The sequence below is a fragment of the Scyliorhinus torazame genome, chromosome 17 (assembly GCF_047496885.1).
Source record: "Scyliorhinus torazame isolate Kashiwa2021f chromosome 17, sScyTor2.1, whole genome shotgun sequence".
In the NCBI taxonomy this organism is placed as follows: domain Eukaryota; kingdom Metazoa; phylum Chordata; class Chondrichthyes; order Carcharhiniformes; family Scyliorhinidae; genus Scyliorhinus; species Scyliorhinus torazame.
This window is the reverse complement of record NC_092723.1, coordinates 12,257,870-12,274,891: the sequence shown is the minus strand read 5'-3', so window position 1 is coordinate 12,274,891 and position 17,022 is coordinate 12,257,870. Positions and strand designations below refer to the sequence as shown.

The 17,022-nt window shown below is 50.9% G+C and overlaps 1 protein-coding gene across 1 annotated transcript in view; it reads right to left on the bottom strand.

Moving 5' to 3' along the window:
• The window catches only part of LOC140393717 (polymeric immunoglobulin receptor-like), an 83,089-nt gene that overhangs the window by 14,188 nt on the left and 51,879 nt on the right, over positions 1 to 17,022 (bottom strand). The window contains exon 4 of the mRNA XM_072480036.1: positions 4,549 to 4,869. Within this exon, the coding sequence (XP_072336137.1) occupies positions 4,549 to 4,869 (321 nt within the window). The remainder of the gene's footprint in view (positions 1 to 4,548; positions 4,870 to 17,022) is intronic.

The following is a 17,022-nucleotide window of genomic DNA, read 5'->3' as shown; positions in this document are numbered from 1 at the left end:
CATCCTCCTGTAGTCTGAACTACGGCCATTGTATCAAAGCTTCAGGGCGGGATTCTCCGACTCCCCCCCCCCCCCCAGCCGTGTGTTTCCCTGCGCCGTGCAGTCTGCTTAGCGACGGTATTCCATACTCCCGTCGCTTGTCAATGACATTTCCCATCCTGAAAGGGAGCCCTGATCAGCACTGCTACCTATTGGACCCCAGCCCCCACCACGGGTCCAACAACACTCAAAAAGCTTGGCACCATCAAGGATAAAGCAACCCGCTTGATCGGCACCACAAACACCAAACTAAAATTTCACTCCCTCTATGTTATTCTCTAAGTCTGAATAAAGATTGTAGACTTCCAGTTAACAAAAATACTTTATTCAGTGCGTTTGTTCTGTTTCCAGAGCTTAACTAGATATAATACAGTCAAGAGGTATGACCAGTGAAGCTCAGGTAAACTGCCTATGCTGAGCTGTCTCTGTGTGTGCTGCTGCTCCCTAGCCCTGTGCTTGTGAAAGAGGCGGATCCTCCCTTGGGCTGGATCCTTTATACCCGTCTCTAATGCTGCCCTCTAGTGATGCTGTGGCTGTTACATTTGTCTGTAGTCCCTGGTGTATGTGCAGATGTATGTACAGATGTACAGATCACTACACCCTCCACCTCTACAACCTACAATCTCTGCATTGTGTACCATCTATAGGATAGTGTACCATCTATAGGATTGTGTACCATCTATCGGATTGTGTACCATTTATAGGATTGTGTACCATCTATAGAATTGAGTACAATCTCTGCATTGTGTACATCTATAGGATTGTGTACAATCTCTGCATTGTGTACCATCTATAGGATTGTGTACAATCTCTGCATTGTGTACCATCTATAGGATTGTGTACACTCTCTGCATTGTGTACCATCTATAGGACTGTGAACCATCAATAGGATTGTCTACCATCTGTAGGATGCACTGTGACAACTCAGTTAAACTTCTTCAATTGCATCGTGCAAACTCTGGGCCTGTACCACTTAGGTGGACAAGGGCAGCAGATGCATGTGAACACTGCATCCTACAAGTCATACATCATCCCGACTTGGACATTTATACTTTTCATTCACTACAACTGGGTCAGAATCCTGAGACTTCCTCCCTAACAGCACAGTGGAAGCAACATCACCACATGCATTGCAATGGTTCATGAAGACTGCTCCCCACCATCGTTTTAAAAATAAATTTAGAGTACCCAATTCATCTTTTCCAATTAAGGGGCAATTTAGCGTGGCCAATCCACCTAACCTGCACATCTCTTTTGGGTTGTGGGGGCGAAACCCACGCCAACACAGGGAGAATGTGCAAACTCCACACGGACAGTGACCCAGAGCTGGGATCGAACCTGGGACCCCAGAGCCATGAGGCAGCAGTGCTAACCACTGTGCCACTGTGCTGCCCTGCCACCATCTTTTTAAGGGCAAATACAGATTAGTGTTCGAGGCCCAACTATCTTCAGCTGCTTCACCAATGACCATCCTTCCACAATAAGGTCAGAAGTGAGGATGTTCGCTGATGATTTCACAGTTTTCAGCACCATTCGCGACTACACCAGATGCTGAAGCAGTCCATGTTCAAATGCAGCAAGACCTGGACAATACCAGGCTTGCGACGACAAGTGGCAACTAATATTTGTGCCACACAAGTGCTGGACAATGAGCATTATCTGTCTCTTGGCTGAGTGCAAACATCTGATTCTGTGATAGTTAATCATGTTCAGAGACAGGAAAATGCGCTGAGCCTCGAGATTGATGTCTGACACCACAGCCTGTCATCTTGGTGACTGTGAATACCATCCATCGTATCAGAGAACCAATCAAACATGTTAAACTCTGCTCCTTGCTACTATTTTTCATACTTTCTGGGCTGATCATGACATTGATTATTTTTTTGCCATTAATTTTAGTGACATTTAATACTGCTCAGAGTCAGAAAGGTGTGGTGAGCAGCTCATGTGATATTTGGTCCAATGCCTGATAGTTAAAGGAATTGTTTATCCGAACATATCTGAAATCCTTGGTGGGAATGTTGGACAGGCCATGAATTGGGTTTGTGTAACACAGATCGAATTCCTGACCGCTGCCCTCTACCTGCCCGACTCTGCACTGCAGTGGAGACTCGGGATATCGGAGCTGTCGGGTGTGATCTCCGGCTGCGTTGCACTCTCTGCGTGGATCCTTGGAGATCCTGGGAGAGGCCTTCCGTCGACTTCCTGGCAGTCTTTACACCGCGCAGGATTATACCCAAGCCCCACGAGGCGTCAGAATCCCGCCAAATGGCACGCGCCTACGTAGGTTTTAAACCTTCGGGTGTACTGGTCTGTACAAACATAGACCAGGTGGAATGGCATCCGGGGGTCTCCCGAGGCCAGTGATTGGCCATACAAGTGCAGGGTGGCCCCCCTGGCCTTCCCCCTGGAACATGGGCACTTTGCACTATCCAGCTGGCACCTTGGCACTGTCACCCTGGCACCATCCAGCTGGCACCTTGGCACTGTCACCCTGGCACTATCCAGCTGGCACCTTGGCACTGTCACCCTGGCACTATCCAGCTGGCACCTTGGCACTGTCACCCTGGCAGGAGCATGTCCAGGATTCCAGTGTATCAGTGCAAGGGTGCCCGGGTGCCAGAGTGGCACTGACAAGGGACAGGGCCTGATTGGGGGGCCATGCCCATGAAAGGTGGGTGGAGGGCATCTTTGAAGGCGCAGGACAGTTCATAGGGGCCTCTAGGAGGTTGGTGGGGGTGACAGGTAGGGATCCTGGAGGGAAGGGGCCTGTAACGGGGTGTGGGGGGAGAACTGAAGAGATGGGGACCCAAGGGCTCCCAAAGCGGGGTGTCCTCACTCGGGGAGGAGGGGGTAATGTTTATATGTATGGGGTGTGACATTGTCTATGGGTGGGATCGGATCCACAAGCACACTCAGAGCATCCTTTCAAAATGGCGGCACGATCTCTGAGTTCAGCTCCCTAGTGCTGAAAACAATTTCAGGGGCGAGATTTCACCAGCTCTGTGGTAGCGAGCGGGAAATGCCGCGCGTCTCCCGACGCTCGGTCCGGCGAGGCCGTCACCGCTATAAAACGTTCATTGGTCCACTTAACGAGGCCCCATGGGATTCACACCGTAAATCATCATTCACTAGCTAATTTACCTGGGACCACACTGGCCAGTCCCCCACTAACAAGTGACAGCAGCACTCAAACTGCTCCTGCTCAGCCGACCCCACTCAGCTCACAGCCAGTCGTCACGGAGACCAGCCACACGCTTCGGAGAAGCTGACCTGGGCAGATTTCTGGGTGCGGTGGAGGCCAGGACGGATGTCCTGTTCCACCCGGGGTCGAGGAGGGCCAGCCACAGGGGAGCCAGTACTGCCTGGGATAAGGTGGCAGTGGCCGTAAGCTCAGGGAGCGTGACGAGGACTGGCATCCAGTGTCACAGGAAGGTCAACGACCACCACCGGGCCGCACGGGTGGGTAGGCAGGCTCCCCACTGGAATGCACCTGGCAGTGCCCCCGCCCAGATCCGTTCCATGCCCCGGCCCACCCAGGGCCAGCTGTGCCACCTACGCCACCCCCTACTCCCACTACCCCTCCAACAACTGTCCCCCCATACGCCCCAGTCCTCATGCCTTCATACTCCACATGCCCCCTTCCTCTCCATCCCCCCCATATGGCCCATCCCTCCTCCACCAAGCCCCCCCCATTGAGCACCTCCCACAATCAAAGATGCGGCTCACAAAACCCTCTCTGTCCCCGCAGGAGAAGTTGGCCCAGAGCAGGTGGGAGAGGCCCAGACGGGCGACAGGGGGCCGCACACCACAGTATTCTTGGCACAGCTGTCATCCTCACCCTCCACCAGCGCAGAGACACACACCCTGGAGGGAGAATGTAGTCGACAGGCTTCTGGGGCACATTCTGGTGAGCACCACAATCCTGCTGATCCACATCGGGTGGAGTCAGGAAACCCCAGGCGTAACAGCAGCCCGAAGTCTGTTGGATCCCAGGTCAGGCAGAGCACCACGACAGCGTGATCCCGTCTCAGGTGGGCATAGCCGAGGCGCTCCAGAGCGTCGCCCAGTCACTGAGGAGCATCACTGCGGGCGGCAACACTGTGCTTCAGGCATTGGGGAGCCACCAGAGCTGGCAGAGCCAGATGGTGCAGGGCCAGCCGGGGCTCTATCCAGCTTCCCCTCCATCCCGGGGTGAACCCCAGGGCCCTATGGACACTGATTGGGAGGAGAGGGAGCTAGGTGCCAATCCAGAGCCACCCTATGGAGTGGCAACAGCGGCCACCATTAATAAGGGATTGGGGGTTATGATCAGCCATGATTGAATGGCGGAGCAGACTCGATGGGCTGAATGGCTTAATTCTGCTCCTATGTCTTATTGTCTTAAAAAGTGCCACAAATAAACGTCAAATGTTTCCGTTAAATTCCACCCGTTGTGTTTCCTCCTGGAGAAAATATTGATCAGACATTTCAGTCGAGATCAACAAAGATAATCAGCAAGAAACGTACCTTCAGATATTTGTAGCTCGACTCCAAATAATGCATCCGGGCCATATATTTTAATTCCACAGCTGTACCATCCTGTATCTTCTGAACGAAGATCCTGCACAGTAACAACAAATATTCCTTCTGCCTTGTTGTCTGTGATCGACATTCTCCCTCTCCGTCCATTTGAATTACCTGATTTTACCAAAACGGAGCACTGAATAGTCACACCATCACACCAATATTTCACCTTTTCCCGGTGCTTTACATCATAGTGACAATTTATTGTGATCGCTCTTCCCACAATTCCTGTTACCTTCTTTTCTGCCCACAATGCACCTGAAACTGAAGAGACACCGTTTCAGAAATTGAACAAGGAAGAATTGTTAAATACAAACAGGTACATTTTAACAGAAGTTACTAATGTGTGCAGAGGAATCTCTCCAGTGCACCTTCTAATCCAGTAAAATACCTTCACGTTTTTGATAAAAACAAACATCAATATCAAAGAACAAAGAACAAAGAAATGTACAGCACAGGAACAGGCCCTTCGGCCCTCCAAGCCCGTGCCGACCATGCTGCCCGACTAAACTACAATCTCCTACACTTCCTGGGTCCGTATCCCTCTATTCCCATCCTATTCATATATTTGTCAAGATGCCCCTTAAATGTCCCTATCGTCCCTGCTTCCACTACCTCCTCCGGTAGCGAGTTCCAGGCACCCACTACCCTCTGCGTAAAAAACTTGCCTCGTACATCTACTCTAAACCTTGCCCCTCTCACCTTAAACCTATGCCCCCTAGTAATTGACCCCTCTACCCTGGGGAAAAGCCTCTGACTATCCACTCTGTCTATGCCCCTCATAATTTTGTATACCTCTATCAGGTCACCCCTCAACCTCCTTCGTTCCAGTGAGAACAAACCGAGTTTATTCAATCGCTCCTCATAGCTAATGCCCTCCATACCAGGCAACATTCTGGTAAATCTCTTCTGCACCCTCTCTAAAGCCTCCACATCCTTCTGGTAGTGTGGCGACCAGAATTGAACACTATACTCCAAGTGTGGCCTAACTAAGGTTCTATACAGCTGCAAAATGACTTGCCAATTCTTATACTCAATGCCCCGGCCAATGAAGGCAAGCATGCCGTATGCCTTCTTGACTACCTTCTCCACCTGTGTTGCCCCTTTCAATGACCTGTGGACCTGTACTCCTAGATCTCTTTGACTTTCAATACTCTTGAGGGTTCTACCATTCACTGTATATTCCCTACCTGCATTAGACCTTCCAAAATGCATTACCTCACATTTGTCCGGATTAAACTCCATCTGCCATCTCTCCGCCCAAGTCTCCAGACAATCTAAATCCTGCTGTATCCTCCGACAGTCCTCATCGCTATCCGCAATTCCACCAACCTTTGTGTCGTCTGCAAACTTACTAATCAGACCAGTTACATTTTCCTCCAAATCATTTATATATACTACAAAGAGCAAAGGTCCCAGCACTGATCCCTGTGGAACACCACTGGTCACAGCCCTCCAATTAGAAAAGCATCCCTCCATTGCTACTCTCTGCCTTCTATGGCCTAGCCAGTTCTGTATCCACCTTGCCAGCTCACCCCTGATCCCGTGTGACTTCACCTTTTGTACTAGTCTACCATGAGGGACCTTGTCAAAGGCCTTACTGAAGTCCATATAGACAACATCTACTGCCCTACCTGCATCAATCATCTTAGTGACCTCCTCGAAAAACTCTATCAAGTTAGTGAGACACAACCTCCCCTTCACAAAACCGTGCTGCCTCTCACTAATACGTCCATTTGCTTCCAAATGGGAGTAGATCCTGTCTCGAAGAATTCTCTCCAGTAATTTCCCTACCACTGAAGTAAGGCTCACCGGCCTGTAGTTCCCGGGATTATCCTTGCTACCCTTCTTAAACAGAGGAACAACATTGGCTATTCTCCAGTCCTCCGGGACATCCCCTGAAGACAGCGAGGATCCAAAGATTTCTGTCAAGGCCTCAGCAATTTCCTCTCCAGCCTCCTTCAGTATTCTGGGGTAGATCCCATCAGGCCCTGGGGACTTATCTACCTTAATATTTTTTAAGACACCCAACACCTCGTCTTTTTGGATCACAATGTGACCCAGGCTATCTGCACACCCTTCTCCAGACTCAACTTCTACCAATTCCTTCTCTTTGGTGAATACTGATGCAAAGTATTCATTTAGTACCTCGCCCATTTCCTCTGGCTCCACACATAGATTCCCTTGCCTATTCTTCAGTGGGCCAACCCTTTCCCTGGCTACCCTCTTGCTTTTTATGTACGTGTAAAAAGCCTTGGGATTTTCCTTAACCCTATTTGCCAATGACTTTTCGTGACCCCTTCTAGCCCTCCTGACTCCTTGCTTAAGTTCCTTCCTACTTTCCTTATATTCCACGCAGGTTTCGTCTGTTCCCAGCCTTTTAGCCCTGACAAATGCCTCCTTTTTCTTTTTGACGAGGCCTACAATATCACTCGTCATCCAAGGTTCCCGAAAATTGCCGTATTTATCTTTCTTCCTCACAGGAACATGCCGGTCCTGTATTCATTTCAACTGCCACTTGAAAGCCTCCCACATGTCAGATGTTGATTTGCCCTCAAACATCCGCCCCCAATCTATGTTCTTCAGTTCCCGCCTAATATTGTTATAATTAGCCTTCCCCAAATTTAGCACATTCATCCTCGGACCTCTCTTATCCTTGTCCACCAGTACTTTAAAGCTTACTGAATTGTGGTCACTGTTACCGAAATGCTCCCCTACTGAAACATCTACCACCTGGCCGGGCTCATTCCCCAATACCAGGTCCAGTACCGCCCCTTCCCTAGTTGGACTGTCTACATATTGTTTTAAGAAGCCCTCCTGGATGCTCCTTACAAACTCCGCCCCGTCTAAGCCCCTGGCACTAAGTGAGTCCCAGTCAATATTGGGGAAGTTGAAGTCTCCCATCACCACAACCCTGTTGTTTTTACTCTTTTCCAAAATCTGTCTACCTATCTGCTCCTCTATCTCCCGCTGGCTGTTGGGAGGCCTGTAGTATACCCCCAACATTGTGACTGCACCCTTCTTATTCCTGATCTCTACCCGTATAGCCTCACTGCCCTCTGAGGTGTCCTCTCGCAGTACAGCTGTGATATTCTCCCGAACAAGTAGCGCAACTCCACCTCCCCTTTTACATCCCCCTCTATCCCGCGTGAAACATCTAAATCCTGGAACGTTTAGCTGCCAATCCTGCCCTTCCCTCAACCAGGTCTCTGTTATGGCAACAACATCATAGTTCCAAGTACTAATCCAAGCTCTAAGTTCATCTGCCTTACCCGTAATGCTCCTTGCATTAAAACATATGCACTTCACGCCACCAGACCCGCTGTGTTCAGCAACTTCTCCCTGTCTGCTCTGCCTCAGAGCCACACTGTCCCTATTCCCTAGTTCTCCCTCAATGCTCTCACCTTCTGACCTATTGCTCCCGTCCCACCCCCCTGCCATACTAGTTTAAACCCTCCCGTGTGACACTAGCAAACCTCGCGGCCATGATATTTATGCCTCTCCGGTTTAGATGCAACCCGTCCTTCTTATACAGGTCACACCTGCCCCGGAAGAGCTCCAAGTGGTCCAGATAATGGAAACCCTCCCTCCTACACCAGCTGTTTAGCCACGTGTTTAGCTGCTCTATCTTCATATTTCTAGCCTCACTGGCACGTGGCACAGGGAGTAATCCCGAGATTACAACCCTCGAGGTCCTGTCTTTTAACTTTCTGCCTAGCTCCCTGAACTCCTGCTGCAGGACCTCATGCCCCTTCCTGCCTATGTCGTTAGTACCAATATGTACAACGACCTCTGCCTGTTTGCCCTCCCCCTTCAGGATGCCCTCTACCCGTTCGGAGACATCCTGGACCCTGGCACCAGGGAGGCAACATACCATCCTGGAGTCTCTTTCACGTCCACAGAAGCGCCTATCTGTGCCCCTGACTATAGAGTCCCCTATTACTATTACTCTTCTGCGCTTTGACCCTCCCTTCTGAACATCAGAGCCAGCCGTGGTGCCACTGCTCTGGCTGCTGCTGTTTTCCCCTGATAGGCTATCCCCCCCCGACAGTATCCAAAGGGGTATATCTGTTCGAGAGGCGGACAACCACAGGGGATTCCTGCACTGACTGCCTGCCCTTTCTGGTGGTCACCCATTTCTCTGCCTGCAACTTGGGTGTGACCACATTTACATAACTGCGATCTATGACGCTTTCCGCCACCTGCATGCTCCTAAGTGCATCCAATTGCTGCTCCAACCGAACCATGCGGTCTGTGAGGAGCTCCAGTTGGGTGCACTTTCTGCAGATGAAGCCATCCGGGACGCTGGAAGCCTCCCGGACCTGCCACATCTCACAGTCAGAGCACAGCACCCCTCTAACTGACATTGCGTCAATTAATTAAAATTAAAATTAAAACTTGTCTTTTTAAAAAAAATATTTTAAAAAAAATTTCAAAGTTACTGTCAACTATCTGTTTCCTAGCACTAGATTTCTAATAGAAATGCGATAGCTAACTATAGTACTCTCCGATCTCTGGCTTAGATATCCCTCTAAATTATAAATAAGTTATTATGTTTAATTAGTTACCAAATACTAGCCACTCTGGCCACAGCTTTTCTGTGATGTCACTTCAGTTTCCCCCCGACACACACAATTTGAAAAAAGGTATAAAAGTAAAAATAAGTAAAAATCACTTACTTACCTTCTTACCTTCTGAGTGTCTTAGATGTTCTCAGGTTCTCTCGCTGACAGAGACTGCTTCTCCACCTCCGAACCTTGACCTGCACAATGCTAATAATATAATAATAATATAATATGGCACTTACCTCACACCAATGGGTCTTATTATTAGGTTAGAGGAGGAGGGTGGGTGGGAGACACTACACGTGTAGTGTCTCGGGTTTCCTCTCCACCAGAATTTATTGGTTGGGGGGGGGGGGGACTTCCCAGAGGTCCGCGGGTCGAACTTCCGGTTCGGGACCAGGTAAGGGTTTTTAAATTCGCTACTCACCTCCCAGAAGGCCCCTGCGCACCGCTGCCGCCGAAATCCAAAGGGCTGCTCCTGTAAAGGTAAGTGGTTTTAAAGTCGCTACTCACCTCCCAGAAGGCCCCTGCGCACCGCTGCCGCCGAAATCCAAATATCGTGACTTATCACAGCATCAAGATATAACAGAGAAGTGAACGATACTGGAGAAGTCTCGGCAGCAGTGCTCTGGGAGGCACTGAAGGCAGTGGTGAGAGGGGAGCTGATTTCAATCCGGGCTTACAGGGACAGGATGGATAGGGCAGAGACGGACCGACTGATTAAGGAAATTCTACGGACGGATCGGAGTTCCGCGGAATACCCGAGGCCAGAGTTACTCAGGAAACGACAGGCTGCAGGCTGAGTTTGGGGTGTTGACTACAGAGCAGCTTAGAAAGGTAAAAGGCGCGATTTATGAGCATGGGGAGAAGGCCAGTAGAATGCTTGCGCAGCAACTGAGGAAGAGGGAAGCGGCTAGGGAAATAGGGAGGGCAGTGGATGGGGAAGGTAATCTTGTGGGTGATCCAGCAGGGCTGAACAAGGTCTTTCGGGAGTTTTATAGGAAGCTGCACATTTCGGAACCACCCGTGGGACCAGGGGGGATGAGGCGATTCCTGGACGGACTGACCTTCCCAAGAGTGGAGAGGGGGTTGGTGGACGGACTGGGGGCCCTGGTCAGGATTGAAGAGGTATTGGGGGGCCTGAAGGTCGTGCAGTCGGGTAAAGCCCCGGGGCCGGACGGGTATCCGGTGGAGTTTTACAAAAGATTTGCCGGGATAGTGGGGCCGGTTCTGGTCAGGGTCTTTAACGAGGCAAGAGACAGAGGGAGTTTACCCCCCCCCGACGATGTCGCAGGCCACCACCTCGATCATTCTGAAACGGAATAAGGACCCGGAGGCCTGTGGGTCATACAGGCCGATCTCCTTGATCAACGAAGACGCCAAGTTGGGCCAAGATTTTGGTGACCAGACTTGGGGACTGTGTACCGGATGTAATTGTGGAGGACCAAACCGGGTTTGTAAAGGGGAGGCAGCTGGTGGCCATCCTAAGAAGGCTGCTCAACGTGATTATGATGCCCCCGGAGAGTAGGGAGGTAGAGATAGTGGTAGCCATGGATGCTGAAAAGGCTTTTGACTGCACCGTGGGACAAGACAAGTCTGCCCTCTCTCCCCACTGCTGTTTGTGCTGGCCATAGAGCTGCTGGCAATTGCACTGAGAGCTTCTAGTGGCTGGAAAGGGCTGGTCCGGGGGGGGAGTGGAACATAGAGTCTCGTTATACGCGGATGATCTGCTGTTATATGTATCGGACCCAATGGTGGGTATTAAGGCAACCCTGAGGGAATTTGGCCGGTTCTCCGGATACAAACTGAACATGGCTAAGAGCGAGTTGTTTGTAATTCAGGCGAGGGGGCAGGAGAGTAGGCTGAAGGGGTCGCCGTTCAGGCTAGTGGGGGATAGTTTCCGATATTTGGGGATTCAGGTGGCACAGGACTGGGGCAAGTTGCATAAACTCAACCTGTCCCGACTGGTGGAACGAGGGAGGGAGGAGGTCCGGAGGTGGGATGCGCTCCCGCTGTCATTGGCGTGGAGGGTGCAGACTGTTAAGATGACGATTCTCCCGCGGTTCTTGTTTGTTTTTCAGTGTCTCCCCATCTTTATCCTGTGGTCCTTCTTTAAGAGGCTGAATAAAATTATTCTGGGATTTGTATGGGCAGGGAAGTCCCCGCGGGTGAAGAGGGTGATGCTTGAAAGGAGCAGAGGAGAAGGGGGGCTGGCGTTGCCGAACTTCAGCAACTATTACTGGGCGGACAACATAGCGATGATGAGGAAATGGATGTTGGGTGCGGGGTCGGTTTGGGAGCGATGGAGGCTGGTTCGTGCAGGGGCACTAGCTTAGCAGCCCTGGTCACGGCGCCTCTGCCGCTTCCGCCCGCACGGTACTCCACCAGCCCGATAGTGGTGGCGGCTCTTCGGATCTGGGGCCAGTGGAGGAGGCATGTAGGGGAGGTAAGAGCATCGGTGTGGACCCCAATCTGCGGCAACCACCGATTTGCCCAGGGGAACATGGACCCGGGGTATCGACTGTGGAGGAGGGCGGGGATTGTGAGGATGGGGGATCTGTTCCTGGAAGGGAGCTTTCCGAGCATGAGGGCGCTGGAGGAGAAGTTTGGGCCGACGAGAGGGAACGACTGAAGATACTTGCAGGTGAGGGATTTTGTACGCAGACTGGTGTCGTTCTTCCCACGGCTCCCGCCGAAGGGGAGGCAGGACAGGGTAGTTTCTAGGGGAGAGGTGGGAGAGGGTAGAGTTTCTGACGTCTACAAGGAGCTAATGAGAGCTGAGGATATGCAGACCGAGGACCTGAAGCTTAAGTGGGAGGAGGAGCTCAGGGGGGGGATCTGGAGGACGGTATTTGGGCAGAAGCCCTGAGTAGAGTTAACACGACTGCAACATGCGCCAGGCTCAGCCTCATCCAGTTTAAGGTCGTGCACCGGGCCCACATGACTCGGGGCAGCATGGTAGCATTGTGGTTAGCACAATTGCTTCACAGCTCCAGGGTCCCAGGTTCGATTCCGGCTTGGGTCACTGTCTGTGTGGAGTCTGCACATCCTCCCCGTGTGTGCGTGGGTTTCCTCCGGGTGCTCCGGTTTCCTCCCACAGTCCAAAGATGTGCAGGATGGTGGATTGGCCATGATAAATTGCCCTTAGTGTCCAAAATTGCCCTTAGTGTTGGGTGTGGTTACTGGGTTATGGGGATAGGGTGGAGGTGTTGACCTTGGGTAGGGTGCTCTTTCCAAGAGCCGGTGCAGACTTGATGGGCTGAATGGCCTCCTTCTGCACTGTAAATTCTATGATAATCTATGACGGTGGCCCAGATAAGCAGATTCTTCGAGCTGGAGGACAAGTGTGCTAGATGCGCCGGAGGGCCGGCTAACCAGAACACACGCTCTGGTCATGCCCCAAACTCAGGGGGTATTGGCAGGGATTCACAGATGTCATGTCCTGGGTATTGAAAACTGGGGTGGTAATGAGCCTTGAGGTGGCAAACTTTGGGGTTTCGGAGGACCCAGGAGTCCAGGAAGAGAGGGAGGCAGACGTTCTAGCCTTTGCTTCCCTGTTAGCCGGCGACGAATACTGTTAGCATGGAGGGACTCAAAGCCCCCGAGGGCTGAGTTATGGCTATCGGACATGGCGAGCTTTCTTGGCCTAGAGAAAGTCAAGTTCACCTTGAGAGGTTTGCTACTAGGGTTCGCCCAAAAATGGCAGCCATTTATTGACTTCTTCGCAGAGGAGTAAGCGTCAGTGGGGGGGCGGGGGGGGGGGGGGGGGGGGCGGGGGGGGGGGGGGGGGTCTGTGCCTGAACAGGGCCGTGGTTTGCACTATGTTTATTTTGAAATTTGTGTCTTGACTTCTTTTTTTTTGTACTGTACAATGTCACTTTTTCTATATGTCTAAAATACTTCAATAAAATTGTTTGCTAAAAAAAAAAAGATTTAACAGAGAATTTCACAGCCAATGAATAACTTGTGAAACTTTTGGGGTGTATTAACTTTCTTGATCCAATGGCAAAAATTGGGGGTTGGTAGTTAGAGGGGATCATGGAAATCAGGGTTCTGTTGTGCATTGTCAAGTTCAACTCCATTGCATGTCTGCAATGTCACTGACTGATTGACAGGCTTGTCTTCAATCGGGGAACAGTGGGAGGACGGCGCAGGACCAGATCGGCCCCCCTCTGTACCACACGGGGTGGATTGGGGTTGGTTTGCAGAAGGCCGGGGGTCGGGGTTGGATTTGGATTCTGGTTGGGGTGGGTTTGGAGGCCTCGGAGTTGGGCCGTGGATGGGTGGCTCAGAGAGAAGGTCGGTGGGCTTTGTGGGGGGGTCAAAAATACAGGCCCATTGCTTGGGCTGTAGTGTTGTGGTTTCATGGAAGGGTCCGGGAGCTGATCAGACAACTGGTTTCCCCTTGTGTCAGGCGAGTCACTCCTGATTCAGGTGCGCAATTAGCATATCAACCTCATCCTTAGAGGTCACCTCATTCATCCAATTCACTTGGGCTGTGAATTAAACAAGTCTTTGAACAGGAACAACCAGCCACCCAGAAACTAATCCCTGACAGCTTGACCTTCATCACCAGTAGTGGACCTTGATCCTCCATTCAGTTCTCGCCCGCTGGCATCACCGTGCTGCCTGAGTGTATGAGTTCACTCTCACTGCGTGAGGGTCTTCAGACCTCATGAGTCCAGATCACACCCATTCTCAGAGGGCTCACTTTGCCCCTGCAGCCTGCCCTCCAATGGAACCCCACCAGGGACCTCACACTCAACCTCAGTGCTGCCCCTATGGATTCACCCGCTCCCACCCACTTTCCAGCTGCCACTCTGGAGGGGCAATCCCTGAACGGTGAAATGGCCACAAACCCAGCAAGGAGGGCACGGGAATCGCTGCCAGCACACCAGCCGCCGGACCCCTTTAAATCTAGAGGCTCACAGACATGAAGGGCCGCTAAGGCCTGCGAGTGACCCCAACTCCTGAGGTGCTGAGGCTCAACCACACCCACCCCAAGATGAGTCTATCTGGGTCTCCCGCATCCTCTCCACAGCCCCCTCTGCGTTGGCACCAGAACATGGTGGTGACCTGAGCGCTCATCTCCAATATTCCCTTCGGAGGTGAGGTCAGAGGTGAGGCCGGCAGTTTCTCATTCAGTTGCAGCTGTTGTAAATCACGCCGGCGCGACGCCTCGCCGGAGACCAATGAATATTCAGTGAGTGAGGAAGTCTCGGAGGGAGGACTCACTAATTACATTTTAAGGTATTATAAGGAGATTCCGGCATTCCACAGCAGCTATCTCATCACGTCGCCGGCGAGGGGGCTGGAAAATCGGAAATTCTTACCTCGCCGGAGAGAATAGCATTTTCCAATTCGCACCGGATCTTCCGCCTACATCAGCGTCCTCACTGACGGCCAATGTGGGCTCAAAATCACCCCTCTTGGGTGGAATCCCGTGTCCTCTCCAGGGCACATTTGGTGGCAGGGGCATTTAATTGGTTGGGAAGTTGGGAAGTGTGGACATTGCCACCTCAGCCCCTCCACTCCTAATTAAATTGTGGGTAGAGAAGCTGGGAGACAGCCTTGCCACAATGCCACCAATTTTGGGCCATTTAATGCCCACTTAATGACCTCATCCTCCAACTGGTGGCATGAACCCAGTGACAAATGGGGGACTCACCAATTGGGGACTCAACAAGCAAACCCCTGTGTGTGGTTATGGGCTGCTGGTGAGGGTGACATTCCTTCAGTGAAAGGCACTCAGGGCCTGAACGATGAACCTGGCATTGGGAAGCAGGGGGGTCGCTGATAGCCACACTCCTGCCTGTGTTTCCTACCCTCCATCACCACAACTCCCCTGTAAACCCTCTCCCCTGATGTCCCTCCCGCTCTCACTCACCTCTGATGGAGATTCAAATTCCACTCAGAGGGGAAAATGGCGGCTGACATTCCGGTACGGTGCTGAAGGTGCTGTACTTTCAGACCATGGAAACCATGTGTGGAATATTGTGTCCTGCCCTGTGACGACTTTGGTGGCAGGGGGCATTTAATATAGGTGAGAAGGTGGGTGAGTGCGCAGACCCCTTACTGTCTTATGTAAGACACGAGTCTGAGACCCACTCTTCTCCCCTCAAACTGAATACGACGTTTTATCATGTTATGATCACTGTTTCCTGGAGGCTCTGTTAATATGAGGTTATTGATTAATCCTGTCTCATTGTACATTCCCGCGTCTAGAATAGCTTTCTCTCTGGTTGGCTGTAGAATATACTGCTCTAGAAATCATCCAGAACTCACTTTCCAGGTTATCTTTGTCAATCTGATTCACCCAATCCAAATGTAGATTAAGCCACTGATGATTGGTGTGGTACATCCCTTACACGCTCCATTTATTTCTTCCTGTGCTGTCTGTCCTACAGTCGAACTATTGTTCGGAGGCTTAGAAGCTACTCAATCAATTTACCTCTTCCCTTTTCTGTTTTTCAACTCTCCCCGTACTGATGCTACACGTTGTTCTTTTGAGCTAAGGTAATCTCTCACCCCTCTGTTAATGAGATTGTTGATTAACCGAGCGACCCCACCACCTTTTCTTAGCTTCCTGTCCCTTCAAAATGTCAAATATCCTTCAATATTCAAGACCCAACCTTGGCCATTTTGCAACCATGCCGACAATGGCTAACAGGTCACAGATATTATATTATTATCTTCACTAACAATTCTTCCATTTTGTTATGAATGTATATATTTAGATACAGAGGGTGGAATTTCCCCAAAATGTGGCTCTGTTAATATTGATGCGAAAATTGGTGTGAATCCTGTCGGCCCTGAGGATGCGATCCGGATACTTGGTGAAAATCCACATTTTCCACGTGAAAGATGTTGGCGTGAAGTTAGTGCGAATCCTATCGGCCCTGGGGTCGTGGTCCAGAGCACAATTCGTAGCTATTTGGTGGAAAAACAAATTCTCCACGTGAAAGATGTTGGCGTTGTTGCTCTATAAATAATGTTGGTGAATCACAAGCCTTCCCTTATATCGATCAAATGACCACACAACCAGTTAGTTAGTTCAAAAGATGTTTTTTTTACATAAATAAGAGTTACCTCGACATGCAAACACAATGTCTACTACGAGTTAAACTACGCCTATCAGCTACAATAACCTGTACTTAACTTCAGGGCGACCGGCACTGTGCAAATGGATAAGGCCTTTATCTGGATTTCACTTGGCTGGTTCGAAGACAGTGGCTCTCTCTGCTGGGCTCAACCGTCAGGTAGCGATCGTTGGCCTTGAACTTGGCTGGCTGTTCCTGCTGCAATTGGGTGGCACAGGCCGGATCCAAAAGAGGCAGAACACATGGCTGTGTCATCTTTTATCCCTCTGGGATTTCGCGCTCTTTGGGGCGGTCCTTAACCTTGGACCTAATAGTCCGACAGGGCTCTGATCACTGTCTTCGATTTCAGCCTATAAAGAGGCGGGTGCCTTGGTGGCTGAGTGGGTCCTTAGTGGTCATTGACCTTGGCAGTTGGGCTTTCTGAGTAAGGGGATTGGCGCCGATCAGTCTGTGGCTATTGTCCTGGGAAAATCGGCCATTAAAATGCAAACGAGTGGGGGGTTTTGATCAGGCCTGGTTACCTGTGTTTCAGATACACATAGGCTCTGGATCTGTCTGAGTCTTGGGTTGGCCAGAATTCCCATGGTCCTTTGCAGGTGGCCATCTTTGATGGCTACAGTGTGAAGCATCTGATTCACCTGTCTCTGGGGGTAATCTGAGCAGTTCTATATCTTCGGCTGATGTGTGATTCTCCGCCCGATCGCGGTTCTCGATTGCGGCCTCAGCCGACGGAGAATTCAGCCCAGAGGCTG